General features: G+C 38.4%; 1 protein-coding gene across 16 annotated transcripts in view; it reads left to right on the top strand.

The window, feature by feature from the left end:
- The window catches only part of INPP4B (inositol polyphosphate-4-phosphatase type II B), a 496579-nt gene that overhangs the window by 329371 nt on the left and 150512 nt on the right, over nucleotides 1–16696 (top strand). For all 16 annotated transcript variants that reach the window (XM_042850295.2, XM_065596417.1, XM_065596418.1 and 13 more), the window contains 2 exons: nucleotides 4477–4607; nucleotides 10901–11005. In XM_042850295.2, coding sequence (XP_042706229.2) covers nucleotides 4477–4607; nucleotides 10901–11005 — 236 coding nt within the window. The remainder of the gene's footprint in view (nucleotides 1–4476; nucleotides 4608–10900; nucleotides 11006–16696) is intronic.

The raw sequence follows: 16696 nt of genomic DNA, 5'->3' as shown, positions 1-16696 counted from the left end.
GGTTTATTCAGTTGCTACTGCAAGTAATATCCACTTCAAGACTGCTCTAACTCATGCCTGATTGCAGTGACCCTAAAATGGCTATTATGAGTGGATAGCTGAACACGATCCGAGAGCCTCTTAATGCCAACTGGAAGGTGGCTGGTTACGGGAATCTCCTGATTCTGGGTCTGTACATTCTAGTTCACCAAAGAATGTCAGGTGAGGTCTTAAATGAAAGCCAGGGTCATGCTGGTTAGTAATATCACTGTAAAATGTATGTAGAGATACTATGTAAGGAGTTAAGTTTATATACTAAAAATACATTCTTAAAGGCTATATCAAGGTAAGAGTCACCAGCAGAAATAAAAAACAAACAGAATGTCTGCCAGACAAGCTATGTTTATTCTACTCCCCCCCCCGATGTAAATTAAGGTTGTAAGCTAATACAAAGGATGAGTATTTGTATATGGAATTATTGTCAACAGGGAAGCAGCACACAAGAAAAACAAGTCATGGATGGTTATACTGTGTCTAAGTACAGACAATGAATTTGGGGGAATATAAGTACAAGGCAAAGAAGACACCTGCCCATGGTGTCCCCTAATAGGGCCTACAGGACTCATGATATCTTTTACCAAAATAAATATGAAGCATGATGCTCATCTGGAGTTTAGCATGGAAGTTTTACATATTAGTGGCTTTTGCCAATATTCTTTCCTTTAATCATAAATGATAGTAATCAAAAAAACACAAAATAAAGTAAGTAGTATTTGGACATTTAGAATTTTATTACAACTTTTCTCATCTGTACTCCTACCATCTAGCTCAATGATGGTAAGTCATTACAATTATTTTTTTGAGTTATGGTTGAAAATACTTTATTATGATGTCTGTTCTATCTAGTCCATCCCTAAAATTTCATGAAGCTAAAATGCCAATAAACATCACATTTATCATTATTAGCTGAGAAATACATATGAGGGTGCAAGACAATAGACTCAAGTAACAAGAGAGAAAGAGAGAGACTGACTGTAAGTACTATTGTTTATAACCAAACAAGAATAAGCTAAGATATGTAGCATTAGATCTTTAAAAATGTCTTTCTATTCCTTTAATAATAGAACTTTACCCTTCCATAGCATATTTTATCTGAGGGTCCCAAATCACGTTACAAATATTAGTTAAGCCAAATAACACTATGAGAGAAAGGCAAACAGCATCAGTAAACCCTTTTTATAGAATGACGAGTGGAGTTATTAGTTCAGATTCTCAGGTGGTGGGAATTGCTGTAGCTCCAATAAAGTCAATAGAGCTACACAAATTTACAACAGCCGAGAATCTGTTCTACAGAGTGGTTGGCTCAACTCAAGCTCTGCATGGCTAAAACAGAGCTCTTACTCTTCCCCTTCACCCAAGTCATTGTCCTCATATCCTTTCTTGATCACTGTGGGCATCACCACCATCCTTCTGTCACTCAGGCCCATAAGTTGGGCATCATCTTTGACTTTGAGCTCTCTCTAGCTCCTCACATCCAGGCTACATCCAAACCTCTCTTATCTTTTCTGCATAACATCTCTAAAGTCTTGTCTTCACTACAGAGCTAAATCGATGCAGCTGCATTGATTTAGCAGGTCTAGTGAAGACAGGCTTAATTGATGGGAGAGCACTCTCTCATTGATTTCTGTACTCCATCTCAACAAGAGGCAGAACCATGTTGGCGGGAGAGCATCTCCCATTGACATAGCGTAGTGTGGACCCTGGGGTAAGTAGATCTAAGCTATGTCGACTTGAGTTACGCTACTAACATAACTCAAATTGTATAGCTTAGATCAACCAGCAGGGGTAGTGTAGACTAGGTCTAAGATAAGACCTTTCATATCTATCCACACAGCTAAAACTCCCATCGAGGCTCTGATCATCTCATGTGTCAGTTACGGCAACATTCTTCTCTCTAGCTCTGACAAATGCAATCTTGCCCTGCTCACATCCATGCAGAATGCTGCTGCAAAGATTATTCTTCTAGTCCATTCACATCCCTATACTGGCTCCTCCTCCTTAATCATAACACATATAAAATACTTGTCTTCACTTTCAAGGCCCTTCAATGCCTAGCTGCACCCTATCATTTCCTATTCACTATCAAGATGTCGACTCCTGCCTCTGATAGGCCCATGATGCCAGTCTCCATTGCCCACTTGTTAAATTTTCAAAACAAGCACTTTTGTGCTTTCTCCCATACTGTCCCTTACTCTTGGAGGAGCTCCTTGTAAACCTCCACAAAATCTTCCTTCAAAATCCTCCCTCACTGTGATGCCTAAAAAAAAAAACCCTGAACAATGGCTTGACCACTGGTGTGCTGACACCATTGCCTGAGAGAGTTACTGGCCTCACAATACTCCAACTCAACTGCAGGTTTTCCTACCTTTCCACCCTGACAGAAAGTGCAGACTTTTCAAGTGTCCCCTCACCTTTACATGCAGGTTAGTTTGGAACTGTTGTCTTTCTGCCTACACACAAACATCTCCATTTCTCCTACTGAACTCCTGCACCAAAGGTGGCCAAAGTGTGCTTTTCAGAGTTTTATAAGGATCACATGGCTATGCTCGTTTTAATAGTGCAATCCATGAGTGACTGCATTAGAGTGACTGCAATCTGATCCATAGTGTAAAACAGTATGTAGCCCTTGCTCTTGTGACAAGTTTCCAGTTTGGCTCTTGGTTAGGTAAACTCTGACCATCCCTGTTCCACATGGCTCAAAAGGAATGTCCAGACTAATACTCTGCATTTTGACTTTCAAATATACATGGATGATTACTAGTGTGGATGCAGGATTTTAAGTAAAGGTAGCTGAAATAGTTATGGAGAATATCCTTTATTATGAATATATTTACTATTTGTTTAGTGTCTAGAGTGTGCTACCACTGTAATGACCATAATAATAGCAAAAGTCACTTTCTTATTCCCATGACTATGAGAATGCCAGGATTGCTTAGAAGTCTAAAGTTCTCTAGAGGAAACATATTCAGTACTGACCATACAAAGTAATGGGAATTTGAAGGGAATATTTTGAACTATTCATACACATTATTGGGTTCTCAATTAACTAGATCAAGTCATGGAAAAAGCCTAGGATGAAATAAAGTCAATGTCAAAGCTATCACTGACTTCAGTCGGGACAGGCTTTCACCCCGGCTATCATTGTGGGGAGCTCAATGAAGACCTCCATGCAATGCTCAATGATGGTTAAAAACACCAAACAGAATATTAGGATGCATAAGGTACATGCTGGAGAATAAAATGGAAAATATTATGCTCTTTTGAAGTCAATGGCACACCCTCATCTGGAATACTGTGTGTTGGTCACTCCATCTTAAAAAAGATTATAGTAGAAATAGAGACAAAGACTTGAAATGAGAAGAATTAGGGGCAAGGACAGACTCTTATATGAAGAGAAGATGCAAAGACTGGGATTATAGAAGAGATAAATGTGAGGAGATAAGATAAAAGTACACAAAATAATCAATGGGACAATGATAATCCAACAAGGGGACATCCAATGCAACTGAAAGGTGGTAAATCCAGACCCAGTAAAGGGAAATACTCTTTGATACAAAAATAATTAGCCTGAGGAACCCAGCACCACAACATATCAGAGGCCAAGTGTTTAGCAGGATGCAAAAAAACCCTAGACATTTACAGGGAGTATATTTGCATAAATAATAATCAGTACCAAAAGCCAAGCACTTTGGAAGGAATATAAACCCTTAAGCTTCGGACATGAGCCAATCTCTCATTACTGAGGGTTAAGAGGACACCTGAAAGTGTCCTCCTAACAGCCTATTGCAGGGCTTCTTCCTGAAGCAATTGATATTGGTCATTGTTGGAGAATGGACGCATGTCCCCTGGAATGGTGGTTGAAGCATGAAGGGACATATGAATCTTTAGCACTTCTAACACACAAATATCTTGCGATGCCGCTACAACAGTGCCATTCGAACGCGTGTTCTCACTTTCAGGTGACATTGTAAACAAGAAGCGGGCAGCATTATCCCTGTAAATGTAAACAAAGTTGTTTGTCTGAACAAGAAGTAGGACTGAGTGGACTTGCGGGCTCTAAAATTTTACATTGTTTTATTTTTGAATGTATTTTTTTGTACATAAGTCTACATTTGTATGTTCAACTTTCATGATAAAGTAGTTGCACTACAGTACTTGTATTAGGTGAATTGAAAAATACTATTTATTTTTGTTTTTTTTACACTGCAAATACTTGTAATCAAAAATAAATATAATCACTGTACACTTTGTATACTGTGTTGTAATTGAAATCAATATATTTGAAAATGTGGAAAACATCCAAAAATATTTAAATAAATGGGATTTTATTATTGTTTAACAGTGCAATTAATCGTGATTAATTTTTTTAATCGCTTCATGACCTTACTTAACATACTGTATTTGGGCTAATGCCATCTTTTTTTCCTTTTGATGCAGGAATCAGGACCTAAAAGAGCTAGGAGAACTTGCTCCACATTGGGACAATATGCGTAAAAATGTTATTGCACACTGTGAACAGATGCTGAACATGTACCAAGACACTCTTGCAGATCTTGGGAAACATACAGGTATGGAACTAGTCTCTATCCTCCATCAGAGGTAATGAGTATCTTATATAATGAACATTTCACTCTCGTGTATTCAAAGAGAATTAAACACAATTCACAGTGGGAGTAGTTGTTGGGGGAAGAGGAGAGATTGTATATTGTGTGTACAAGTTGCATATTGCAAAGGGGTTCAGTTAGGAGTTACATGCCCAAATCCTGTCATATGTTACTAAAATTTGTGCATATAATTGCCACACAAACAACTTCAAAAAAATTTAGTAGCTTATTCTCCCAACATTTCTGAGATACTAATACGCACCCTACTTCTGAGCACATTTCCTGGCAAAAGGTGAAGTCTGCACTACCTTTCATGCACCTCAGTTCATTTTCAGGATTTGCATGGTTCATAATCATACAAGTGAGTAAACCACATGGGACAGTAGGTGTATCTGACATCCAGATCATTACTGCACATACAGTATCCTACAAGTAGTCCACACAGCTTGTTCATTGCAGCCAACCAGTCACTAAAGATATTAAAGAGTAACAACAAAATGCAGCCACCTTTTCAAGAACATCTGTTGAGGGTGTATCAGCCAGCAGCAGATCCCATATTTCCCCTCCCTGATGTGTTAGAGGCATTGCCCACATCCAGGAAAGCATTGAACTCCTAGGATGGGCAACCTATCATCAGACAGTTTCTGTGCGTTACCACCAGGGGTCCAAAAGTGCAGCTATTTGCAACTCTACTTTTGCCATACAGGAGGCATTATGTGCAAAGGATAGCTGGCTTGGCGCTGGCTCTGTAAACATACTACACACCACTCTGCCCATAGACTGCAGTGCATAAAGAGGGGGGTTTGTCCATGTGCCAGCAAACCCAGTACAACATCTGTGACAAATTTGCTGTGCACCGTATGCATGGGAAAGTGGCCAGTTTCTCCACCAGCAATAAGAGCTGAGCAATTAATGCATAATAATTAACTCCTTCAATTACACATTTGTTGGTGATTCACTATTTGTCCACATACAGATTCTAATTTTCTCTAATTTACCTGACGTTCAGTATTATTTGCTGAATATCCTTACTGTTTGTTTCTTATACTTGTTTAATGCCTCTGATAATCTCTGTAAATTAAGTTTGGGCACATAGGTTGTTTCTGGGTAGTTTTGTTACGAATATTCAATATTTAAAATTTCAATGTGTTGGACAGAGTTGTTTCTACTTTCTCTCTGAATGAGTGGAATGCTTTCAAGCAGGTTTCAGGTGCCAATAGACAGAACTATAACTTTAAAATTTGCTTTCCGGACTATGCTGCATGAGTCACATAAAGCTTGCTATTTCAGCAAACAATCCCAGCTGTAAATGTGCTTGCTAAGGGTCCAATTCTACAACTTGCTATGCATGGGCTGACTCCAGACCCCCATTGAAATCAATGGATCTCTGTGGGGTACAGGGAGCGTGCCCAGAATATTTGTGGAAAGTAAATATCAAAGGAGCATGAACAGTCATCGAAAATTCATTTAAAAATTCCAATCAAAGATTTGAGATTTTTAAAAAGTATTTGCCCAGTTCCATCTCTAGTACCTTCTGTTTTAGCTAATGAAACTGCCTCTTGTGTATGCTGAGAAAAATGGAGTAACCACAGTTTTAAAATGAATGTTTACCTCAAATAATGCACAGCAGAGTAATCTCCATCTGTATGCTGAATTGGACACAAGTAATTATGACATAATTGCTACCTTGTGTAAAATATTTCAGAGACAAGTCTTTCTTCTCCAAAATGTTAATGGATGAAAAATTCACTTTTTATCATTCTTTCGTCTTCCTGTTCAATACTGAGCATACTATAACACCTGAAGGTGGATTTCATTTACTTACACACACGCACACACACTCTCTCTCTCTCTCTCTTTTACACTCCTGCCCCCAAAGAACATCTGTTCAGAATAGCTTTCCTTTGGACTAGATGCTGTATAAACATCAGAGAGTCACTTGTTTGCAGGTATGTGGTTAAGAGGTTGCATTAGACAAAGGGTTCATCTGCCATCCTCTGAAGTATTTGGTACTGGCCATTATTGTAGACAGGATACTGCAATAGATGAACCACTGGTCTGATTCATTATGGCAATTCCTATGTTCCTTTGTTCGAGCTGAGACACAGTTTTTGAAATATTTTGTTAATTACATTTTGAAGATGTCCCATATATCATCATACACAAAGCAACAAACACAGAATTTTATGAAGTCAATAAAAAAAAGTACTTCTAAGAAAACATTCAAATAACCTTTCAAGATAAAAAAGACACTATAGCATATTAAACATAAATCTTGAAAAATTGGTAACATGCCAACTGTCTTTGAGTACATTGATGATTCTTATTTATCGGTCTTAACTGTGCTCTGAGATTACAAAACCAGATAATAGAGTCTAAGGTTATTTATGAGAACAAAAGAAGCATATGCAACAAAGATACAAAAAGAAAACTAATAAAATGAAGATGGTAAATAAAGTATGAACAGATAATAAGTGGAAGGTTAACACTCAAATCCCTCCTTAAAACTCACTATTTCTTCAAGATCTTTTAGTGCTGATCTACCACTGAAAGATATTTGATTGACATACATAAAAATGTACTTTTTTAATGTTGCCTTCAAAAAGTGACTTAATTTACTGTTTTAAAAACTGACTTTAGTGGAACCATTGAGATGTGTGCAGACACCGTAGTCAAGTAACTGTATAATGTTTTGCTGTGACCTTTGCATTTCTTCATCTCATCTTCCTTATTATTTTTTCATTTTCACTTATTACGTCACATTATAAGCTTGTCAGGTTAGGGATCATACCTCTGTATTTGCTCTGAAAGTCCTTGCACACTTTTGTGCACTGCATAAGTAATAAATATATAATATTCCATACCAAGACCCCAAATCTGCATTCTACTCTCTGAGACAGTGCAGGATCAAGCTCCAAAAATGTATGTTTAGATGTATGCGTTGCCCACTTATGGCTCCAAAAGTCAGGAAATACTTGCCCATGAAGCCTTGGCTGAGATTCAGTGTTGTGCCTCTAAGGGTATGTCTCCACTTCAGAGTTAGCCTGGGTGATTTGCAGGTTAGCCTAGCTTGAGTTTGAGCAGCCATACTGCAGAGCCATACCTGAGTTACTGTGTCCTCACTTGTGCTGCACTCCCCAGTGTGTGTCACTAGGACTTCTGGGGGGCACCTCTGATGGTTAGTATGTGCTGCAATAAGGTGAACCACTCTATGATTCTGTCTCAGTGAATTATAAAGGAACTTTTCTGTCATTCTGGGCACCCATGGGGAATTGTGGGAAGGCTACAATAGAGGACTATCATGCATTCAAGGGATTTAGCCTGCATCCTCACTGCAAAGTGGTTGGGTTACCAATCTGCGTGAAAGAGGAACCAGGGCTTTAACCCAGATGTTTAGCCATGTTAGCTAGCCCCATTTGGAAGCACCACTTCATTCAAGTGCCTTGGGTGAACAAGAGGGGGCTTGTCCAAATAAATTCTGCAGTCAAGACATACCCTTTAGAGACATTGCGCACAACTTCAGCCTGGGGGTGGGGGGTCGGGAGTGCTAAGGTGGCTTTAAGCCACTTTTGTGCCTATCTGATCCTGGGCTTGTCTAGGGACTAGAGAGGCCCCTGGTGTAACTTAGGCCCCTGTTTGAATTATGACAGTTTCCGGGGCTGCAGGCCTGCCTGGAATCTCCTGGCACACCCATGTGCTTGCAAGGTGCCCCTGAAGAGGCAGCTGTCTATAGTTCCTATCCCAAGGGAATCCTCCTCTGTCCAATTATAGAGCTTTTAGGTCCCCTTTGTGATTCTCCAGCCCTATTATACAGTGTAAAGTGGCTAGAGTGGGGGTGAGGATCTCACCCCTTGACATTAACCTCTTGAGTATATGATGCAGCCTTCAATTACATCATCACATACCGTTTCTTCAGTAATACAATACAGCATCATACCATTTGTATGCATCTTTAGATATACTTTTTATTCCTTTATACTGTAATTTCATTATCTGAAAGGTACATCTTTATCGATAGTTTAAGTCTCTGCAAGAAATGTAGCAATAGTTTTCTCAGCACTCAAATACTAAACAGTTTTTTTTTACCCAAAACACAGACGTCATTATGTGTAATGTTATAACTCCGGGAATAAGATTTAGCTAATTTAGCTGTGAAGTTAGGTGTCCTATATCTATAAGAATATACTTTCACTATTCTCTGTTGTGTAGTTGGGTCCCAATCCTTCAGAGACTTATACACACACTTAACATTATGCTCTGTGAGTAACCCTTCCTCTGGATTTACTGAATCTCTCTCTCTCTCTCTCTCTCTCTCTCATATATATATATTCACACATAGACAGAATGTTTCATTCTGTTTCACACTCCCCTCAAAAAATTCCATTTCATTCTACATCATATCAATTATTTATGCAAAATTACTCTTTGATATCTTACAGCCAGATACTGTAAGGTGCTAAGCGCCTCCTTTGAGACATTGATTGCTGTCAAATTGAGTCTTTACAGCCTTGTCTGAAAACTGAAGCCTGTAAAGTTCTTGGTATTTCTTCCATGATAATTGCTAGACTTGTACAGTATGCTGGAATTACCACCAACTGTTTTTCATTGATAAAGTGTGAAAATACCAAATATCTGACATCTCAGAATCATGAGGAAACCTTTCTGCCTGTGCTGCTGATTTATAGCTACACTGTCAGTGATGTTGTTTCCCGGTCTTCCACTGACAACATTAGTGTGTGTCCCAATCCCCTTCACAATCAAATCAGTACAGGCATTTCCTTCACTGTAAACCTAGTGCTGATTTTATAATAGCTTTCCTCCTTTCGTTTTTACAAATTGTCAATTAAGTTCTAATGTTTTCTTGTAACATATTAAAATGTTTCTGTAGAACAAAGTATTTATTGGTTCCTGTATACATTCTCAGCACCAATTATTTGTTTTAATTTGTTTTTATCATAATTTTTTCTTCCTCAATCCGTTTTTTTCCTATAGACTACATTGCACTCTTCTCTCTCACAAAGGGTTTCATCTTTCCACATGTTATTTTCAGAAATGTGTCCCTAAACTTTTTCAGTTAAATAAGATGATAATGCAGAATAAAATTAAATGCATATTTTAACCTGCCCTTTAACCTTTTCTTCTTTATTGGCTATAGGGGGAAAAAACAAGAAAAGGAGTGTGATGCTTGATATTAACATGTAAAAAAATAAGATTCAGAAGTCTCTGTGGTCATATATATATACAAAGCTGGTTTATTCATTACTTCATTTTCATTGTTTAGAGGAAAATGTAGGATTAAAGGAACACTTTCAAGATTGTCAAACCCAAAATATGACTTATGGTACCTTTAAAATTGCAGATGTAATTTTGCTACAATTTCTGAATCTTTTTTCCCCCAAAATGACTTTGAATGGAAAGGGAAAATGCCCACACTCCTGTGTGGTCTTAGAAAAACAAAGCCAGAATAGCATTTCTCTGCAAGCACTACAGATAATGATAATTTTCAATATAGTGTCTAATCATAAGAACAGACAGGCATAGAAAGGGCAAATTACAAGCTACTACATCATGTGTGCATACCATCAAAAATCAGCTGGTAAATTAGCTTTTTGGCCTGCCAGCATTGACAGTGTTCCTTTAAACATTCAAAATAACTATACTTAGTTACTCATAATCTCATACTTTTGATGTGATGATTATGAAGTGTATAGTCAAATCTTTTCAGCACATTGTGAGTAGCTTATTATCACGTTGTCATTTTAGAAAGAAGGCTTATTTATAATGATTCCTACTGAAATGTGAACAATTCAAAGTTTTTTGTTTTCACTTTCAGGAAAGAACAATATTCTAGTCAGTGCATTCGTTTTGCTTTAAAAAAAGAACCAAAAGTTCTTACTTGCTAGTGGAAATATGTAGTGTCATATCTCCATGCTCCTGTATTTTTAGCACAATATAAACTTAATATATGTTAACTGTGGCATCATTTCCAGCATGCGGTGGACCAATTCCAGGCAGCAGGAACAACGTCTCTCAGCAAATTAGATTGTTCTGTGAATTAAAAGCTGTTTTGTTGACTAGAATATGGATGCATGCTGAGACGCAGTTAGCAAACCATTCTTTTCTTAATACACGATTACACATTGAAAGTAAATTAAAGAATGCCACTAACGTACAAGTATTGTCCTAACATTTAAAGAAAAAGACAAAACATCTGCTGGGTGCTTGAGATAATGATTCTTTAAACTTTTGTTTTCTAGGATCTTCTTTCAAATCGAGCTGTAGTAAAGGAGAAAAGACACTAGAATTTGTTCCAATAAATCTCCATCTGCAGAGAATGCATGTGCACAGTCCTCGGTTGAAAGGTAAAGTATATTCCAGAGAAATGCTCTAATTGTGTCATACTATAATGGGGTTTATATATAATCAGAAAGTTTATTTTTCCCTTTAACCCTTTATAATAAACTCCATGCATTTTAACTCATAGCGCTGCTGTTCAAAAATTTCCAATTTCTTCTATGGTAAACCACTGTAACTTGACAAAGAAGAATGGTGCTTAGACAGATGTGCCTTCAGGTTAGGAACTATATTCTCAATAGTACTAAAACATTTTTTCATATAATGCCATATCTTGGTCACTTTGAAGTAATTGGGTGATTTTCCTTTGACTTCAGTGGAACCAAGATTTGGCACATGCTGTTTAAACTTGGTCAACGTGGTCCATGAAGTGGTATGATAGGGAAGTAGTTAAATGGCTCAGTTTCCTTTTCATTACAATAGGCTAGATTTGTGTGCAACTGGCTGGCATGAGTTTACATGGATTTTAGGGCTGAGAGATTAGAGAGAAAAATTAGTCACAAACATTATAATGATTTATAAAGAAAATTTTGCTTAAGCTCTGTTTGCAATTGTTTTGTTTGCTTTTGATCAATATTCATCTAAGGAAATATTTGTTTGGTAAAATGTTTGTGGAAAATGAATTCTTAAACCTTAGCTGAGATTTATATAATCATAAAACATAAGCAGAAATTAAGTTTAGGTCAGCTGATCAAGGAAATAGAAACAATACCATGTACCTGGGGTAACCAGTCACACAGCTCAAGCATTCGGCTATGGATATTGAATATTCAAAGGAATACTTGCAGCAAACTATTAACAAGTAAACCACAGGCTGTAATTTGTTTGCATAAAATATTCAATAAACAATTTCAGACAGTGTACAAATTTCTAACAAATGCAGTATGTTGGTGTTGTGCTAATGAACAAGAAAAAGGATCAAATTCGCTCAATAAGTTGTGTGTTAACCAGTATTGTAGCCATGTAATAATTATAGCAGTAATTATAAGATAAAGGAGCGGAATTGATAGCAGGAATGCAAGAGACCTATAGGTCTAGACCTATAAGAATAGCTTAAGTAGTTAGCATAAGTATAAGGCCTTATAGCCTGAGTAGGAGTAATTGCTCAAAGAGTTATCATATTGAAATAAACTAACAGTAACCGTAAGTCACAAGATGGTATAAGACTATTTATTGTTTTGTCATAATCACAAGTGTTGCAAACTGCTGATTGGTACAAACTGCCTTCTCGCAGTTACCTATCTGAGTATTTTTGGAGGGGAATATTAGCAAAGTAATATTATCATAGTAATCCAACTGATGTATATGATAAGAAGTTTTGCTTAATTAATATACTAGTCTATAGGATAAGGGCACCCCCCAATATTATGAGGGTGAGGAAGTTAAGATATGTTAAAGGAGGGAAGAGCTATGCGTACATATACATGAGGAGGACCATCAAGGCCTATAAAACATCTGGTCTCAGCTCAGATACAGCTGTTGGAGTTCTTCATCCGCATGCCGGAGTTAGACTAGGATATATCTCAACCTTTAGCGCTTTCCCCAAGGATAGAATGACAGTGAGTGTGTATATACCTGGCAATGGTGCCAGTTGCTGACAGTTTTATATTACATTGCTTTACTTGTTTGGATTGTTTTATTTATTGGACTAATCATTGTAATCATAACACTTTTACAGTTACACCAGGTCTTCCCTGAGTGTGAGTGTTGCTGTCATGGCTGTGCCCCACAAGGCTCCTAGAGTAATTCTGATAATAGTGGGCCTTATCTTGAGACAAGAACCTACCAAATTACAGAGTCCTAACTGGGCAAACTAAGTCAATAACCTAATCAATGAACAATCAAAAGATCAGGCAACAATATGGAAAAAGCAAAATTCTAAACAAGGCCAATGAGTTTTGTGAAGTCCTACGTGTTCCTCATGAGTTTGCATGCAATAGGATTTGCAGGGAATGGTTTCATCCAGAAGGCTTATCACATGACCAACTGTCACAAATTTTATTATAAAACCAAAATGAAGCTTCAAAATTCAGTCTGAAAAAGTACCTGCTGCTCCAGTGGCAGTAAAGAGTTTCATTTTCTATTTTGCTCTAATGTTTATGAGCCCTTGGGGTTAGAGTCCATTCTTTTAAGCTTGCAGAACTATATTTAAGCAGTAGTGTTCCTTGTACGAGATGTTTGCGGAGAGAACAAGCACTGTTTACCTTCTGTAGAGTATATTTTGTATTCTGAGTAACAGAGAAAGTTATTACAATAAAAGAAGCTAAGTGGCCAGCCAATTTTTTCCTTTATTCTCCATCAAAATTATCTGCCAAATCCTGAAGGCCATACTCCGACAAATGCCCATTGACGTTAATGAGTATTTTGCCTGAGTAGCTGTCAGGATTTGGCCCAACATTAAAACTTTATGAAGGGTGTAGAACTAATTCCACTGAAATGTCTTAAGGCTTCACTAACTGCCAGCTATCGACTTAGTGTGACCTATGGGGAAGCTGAGAGTTTCTGCCACTCAATACAGGCTTTGAGAAATTAAGCAGTTGCTACTAAGTTCCTTTAGAGAAATCAGAAGGATTCTGTTTTAATAAGGGTCTATTTCTGAGAGAAATAATTAGTGATAGTAGGGGCCTTATTTTTAGAAATGCTGAACACCCGTAGCTACAGTTGAAGTCAATGAGAGTTGCGGATGCTCAGCCCCTCTAAAAGTCAGATCCTGCGGGGTAGATTTGAGTTAAAGGGACCAGCTTCAGAGACAATGGAATCTTCGATAGTGTTTATGGAATTATGATGAACAAGGATTTCAGCTGTAGGATTTTTATTTTTGTTGTGAGTTTTCCTTGAACTACCAATGAGTTGTCTGGTATTATATGCGGTTTCATACTAATTATTGAACTAGTTGTGGGACTTATTTTACAGAAAATGTGTACGATCATTTTTGCATTGGGAAGTGATTTGCTGAAATAGTATGTTATGAAGAGATTTGTTAAAGATCAATGCTTGGTAGAGTCAGGATATAGGGCTGAAGTGATGAGATTTTAAATAAGAGTTGGTTTCTCTGATGATGATACATTGTGTTAATTTTCAACGTGATGTGAAATGTTCTCTGGGCACTTTTCTTTCCCTTGCATCTTTTTAGGTTGTCTCTCATCACTCTAGCTTCATTGACAGTGTGTGTGACGAAGTGGGAATGTTGTGCATGTTTTCTCTGAATAATGCGTGTGTGCCTCAGTTTCCCCTATGTGTTACTCAAGTATCTAGGTGGTGGGACAAAGGAGTGTGATACTTGCAGAGGCCCCTAGAGGGCAGATGTGACTGCCATCTGGCTGCCTGGGCACAGACAATGGCTGATGCTCTGTATCTTGGCAACTGATAGCCAGGGCCCATCCTCTGCAAGAATCAGCCAGAAGTGTTTGAGGACCAAGTGAGAGTTGGAGGCCAGGTGACTTGTTTGCCCGGGAAGGAGACACAGGAAGGAGGAGGGCAGCTAGGTGTGACTGAGGCTGAACTGCTGGAAGCTGGTCAGTCTCCTGTTGGGACTTGGGAAGCCCTGCGCTCTGGATCCCCCTAAGATGGACGTTGATGAATATTCCTAATTTCTCCGCTAACAAGATCTGTTCTACGCTGTGTTCCCAACGACTAATGGAGGTGGGGCAGAATTCATATGGCCAGCATTTTTCTGTGCCTCCCACACAGAAAAATGCAAAAAAAAATCTGCCGGGGGACATGCGCCTCTTCCCCGGCAGCCTAGGCAGCGCGTCTGTTCCAGCGTGCCTGGAGCAGCCTCAGAGACGGGGGAGGTGGACTGGGTATACGTGCCTGTGTGGTTGATCACCGTGGGGGGACTGGGCGTACATGCGTGCCAACAAAAGAGAGAGAAGGAGAGACTCTTTCCCTCTTGCTTGCTACTGCAGCTTGCTGGCGTGGAAGGGTACGGCTTTTTATTATGCACGATGCAGGCTAGAGGCAGAAATATAGCAACCGCCTGTTAGTTAATTGATCTCATTGTCTGAGGCACAAATGTAGCTGCCTGCCTACCTAGTAACATTGTTAATGTTCCTATTGTTAGTTAACTGTTCCCATTCTCAGTCAATTCCCCCAGGATCATAAAACCTGTGAAAATTTTAAGGCCCCTATGTTGCCAGAGTGATGTAAAGGAGCCTTGTAAATGACAATAAGGGAATCCTCAGCTAGGAAGATCTATGTTCTTTCTCACTTTTTTCCTGTGCCAAAGTGGCACAATGGGGTTAGATTGCAGCTCAGGATTTATTTTACTTACCCATTTAAAAAAAAAAAACTTTGAGGGCAAATAAAACCGTTACCAAGCAGTCAATAAAATGTCAGGACAATCAGAACCAAGCACTCCCCAAAGTACTCAGCCAGGACCAGGACAATGATTAGCAAAAGTGTATGACTTGCATGTGTGAAAGTCTGAGCAATTTAAAATTATATTCTACTTTTTTTTTTATGTTTGGTGTTCTGTAATGTAATTTTAATGAACATTCAGGATTATAACTAGAATTCAGGGTATTAGTTAGCAAGTGTTTGTAACTTAAGTTTCATGTGTTTATGAAATGCTGAACAGTTATTGTGACTTTTTTCTGTATTGTAGTTTAAATACATTACCAAAACAATTGAAACAGGTGTGATTATATTGCATTATTTTGACAAATAAAATATGCAGCATTTTGCAGAATTTAGAATTTTTTGGCGCAGAATCCCCCTAGGAGTATTTAATATTAGGTGGCAAGAGAATTTTTGTCTGACTTGGCTACTATATTGTTTAATCTTTTTAAATGATGATCAGGTGCTTGGGGACATTCATGCTAGATGCATTTTTTATAGATTTAAATATAAATAAATCAAGGCAGCACATGCATCTACCAAAACTTAACTATAAAACTAATTTCCCAATGTGTAAATAAATAAATGAATATACAGCTCTGCTGTAATAGAGCAGAACTAATGCTGTCATGTCTCATAATGACAAACTAATAATAATCCTCAGTAAACTTCAGGTGCTCCTAGACCACTGACTTAATTTTTCATCCTAATTCATTGTGTAGATGTATTATAATAGCTAGCAATAACTTTTTCTTAGCTTACTAACCAGACCAGTTAGAGCACCAAATGCAGATAACTACAGATCCTATTGAAAATATAGAAAGTTTTCATATTCCCTTCGCATGGTCTTAAAAGGGATGGGGGGGGGGGTAGATAGGCCCCACACTGGCAATGGGAGGTAGCCCGTAGGCCCCACTGCCTCAAATGTCAGGCTTGGAGAGAGGAGTTAAAAGGGGAAGACCTAGCCCTGTGCAGGACTGACCAGGGAGGAGAACAGAGCTCTGCTTCTCTTGATGGGACAGAAGCCTAGTTGCAGTCCATAGACTGAGCTGCCTTGCCAGCCAGATGAGCCCCTGTTAGAATGGATGACAAGTACCTAGAAGAATCAGCAGAAGCATGGACTGTTTGGAGATAAGCCTAAAACAGAAAGACGGGGTCTCACCAAAAGTTTGTCAGACCACTCTGTTCTGAGTTGTGGGGTTTTTTGTCCCTGCTTTCCTTTGGACCTTAATACCTTGGAATCGGTAGGAGAGAAGCATGCCTTGACCAGAGGGTCTGTTATCTTGGATCTCACAGAGACAGCCAGAGGTGATGCTAGCCCATTGGGGGCCCTAAGTAGGAATACCCCAACCCAAAAACAC

This window comes from Chrysemys picta, chromosome 5, assembly GCF_011386835.1.
Source record: "Chrysemys picta bellii isolate R12L10 chromosome 5, ASM1138683v2, whole genome shotgun sequence".
NCBI lineage: Eukaryota > Metazoa > Chordata > Testudines > Emydidae > Chrysemys > Chrysemys picta.
This window is presented reverse-complemented; position numbering and strand designations above follow the sequence as displayed.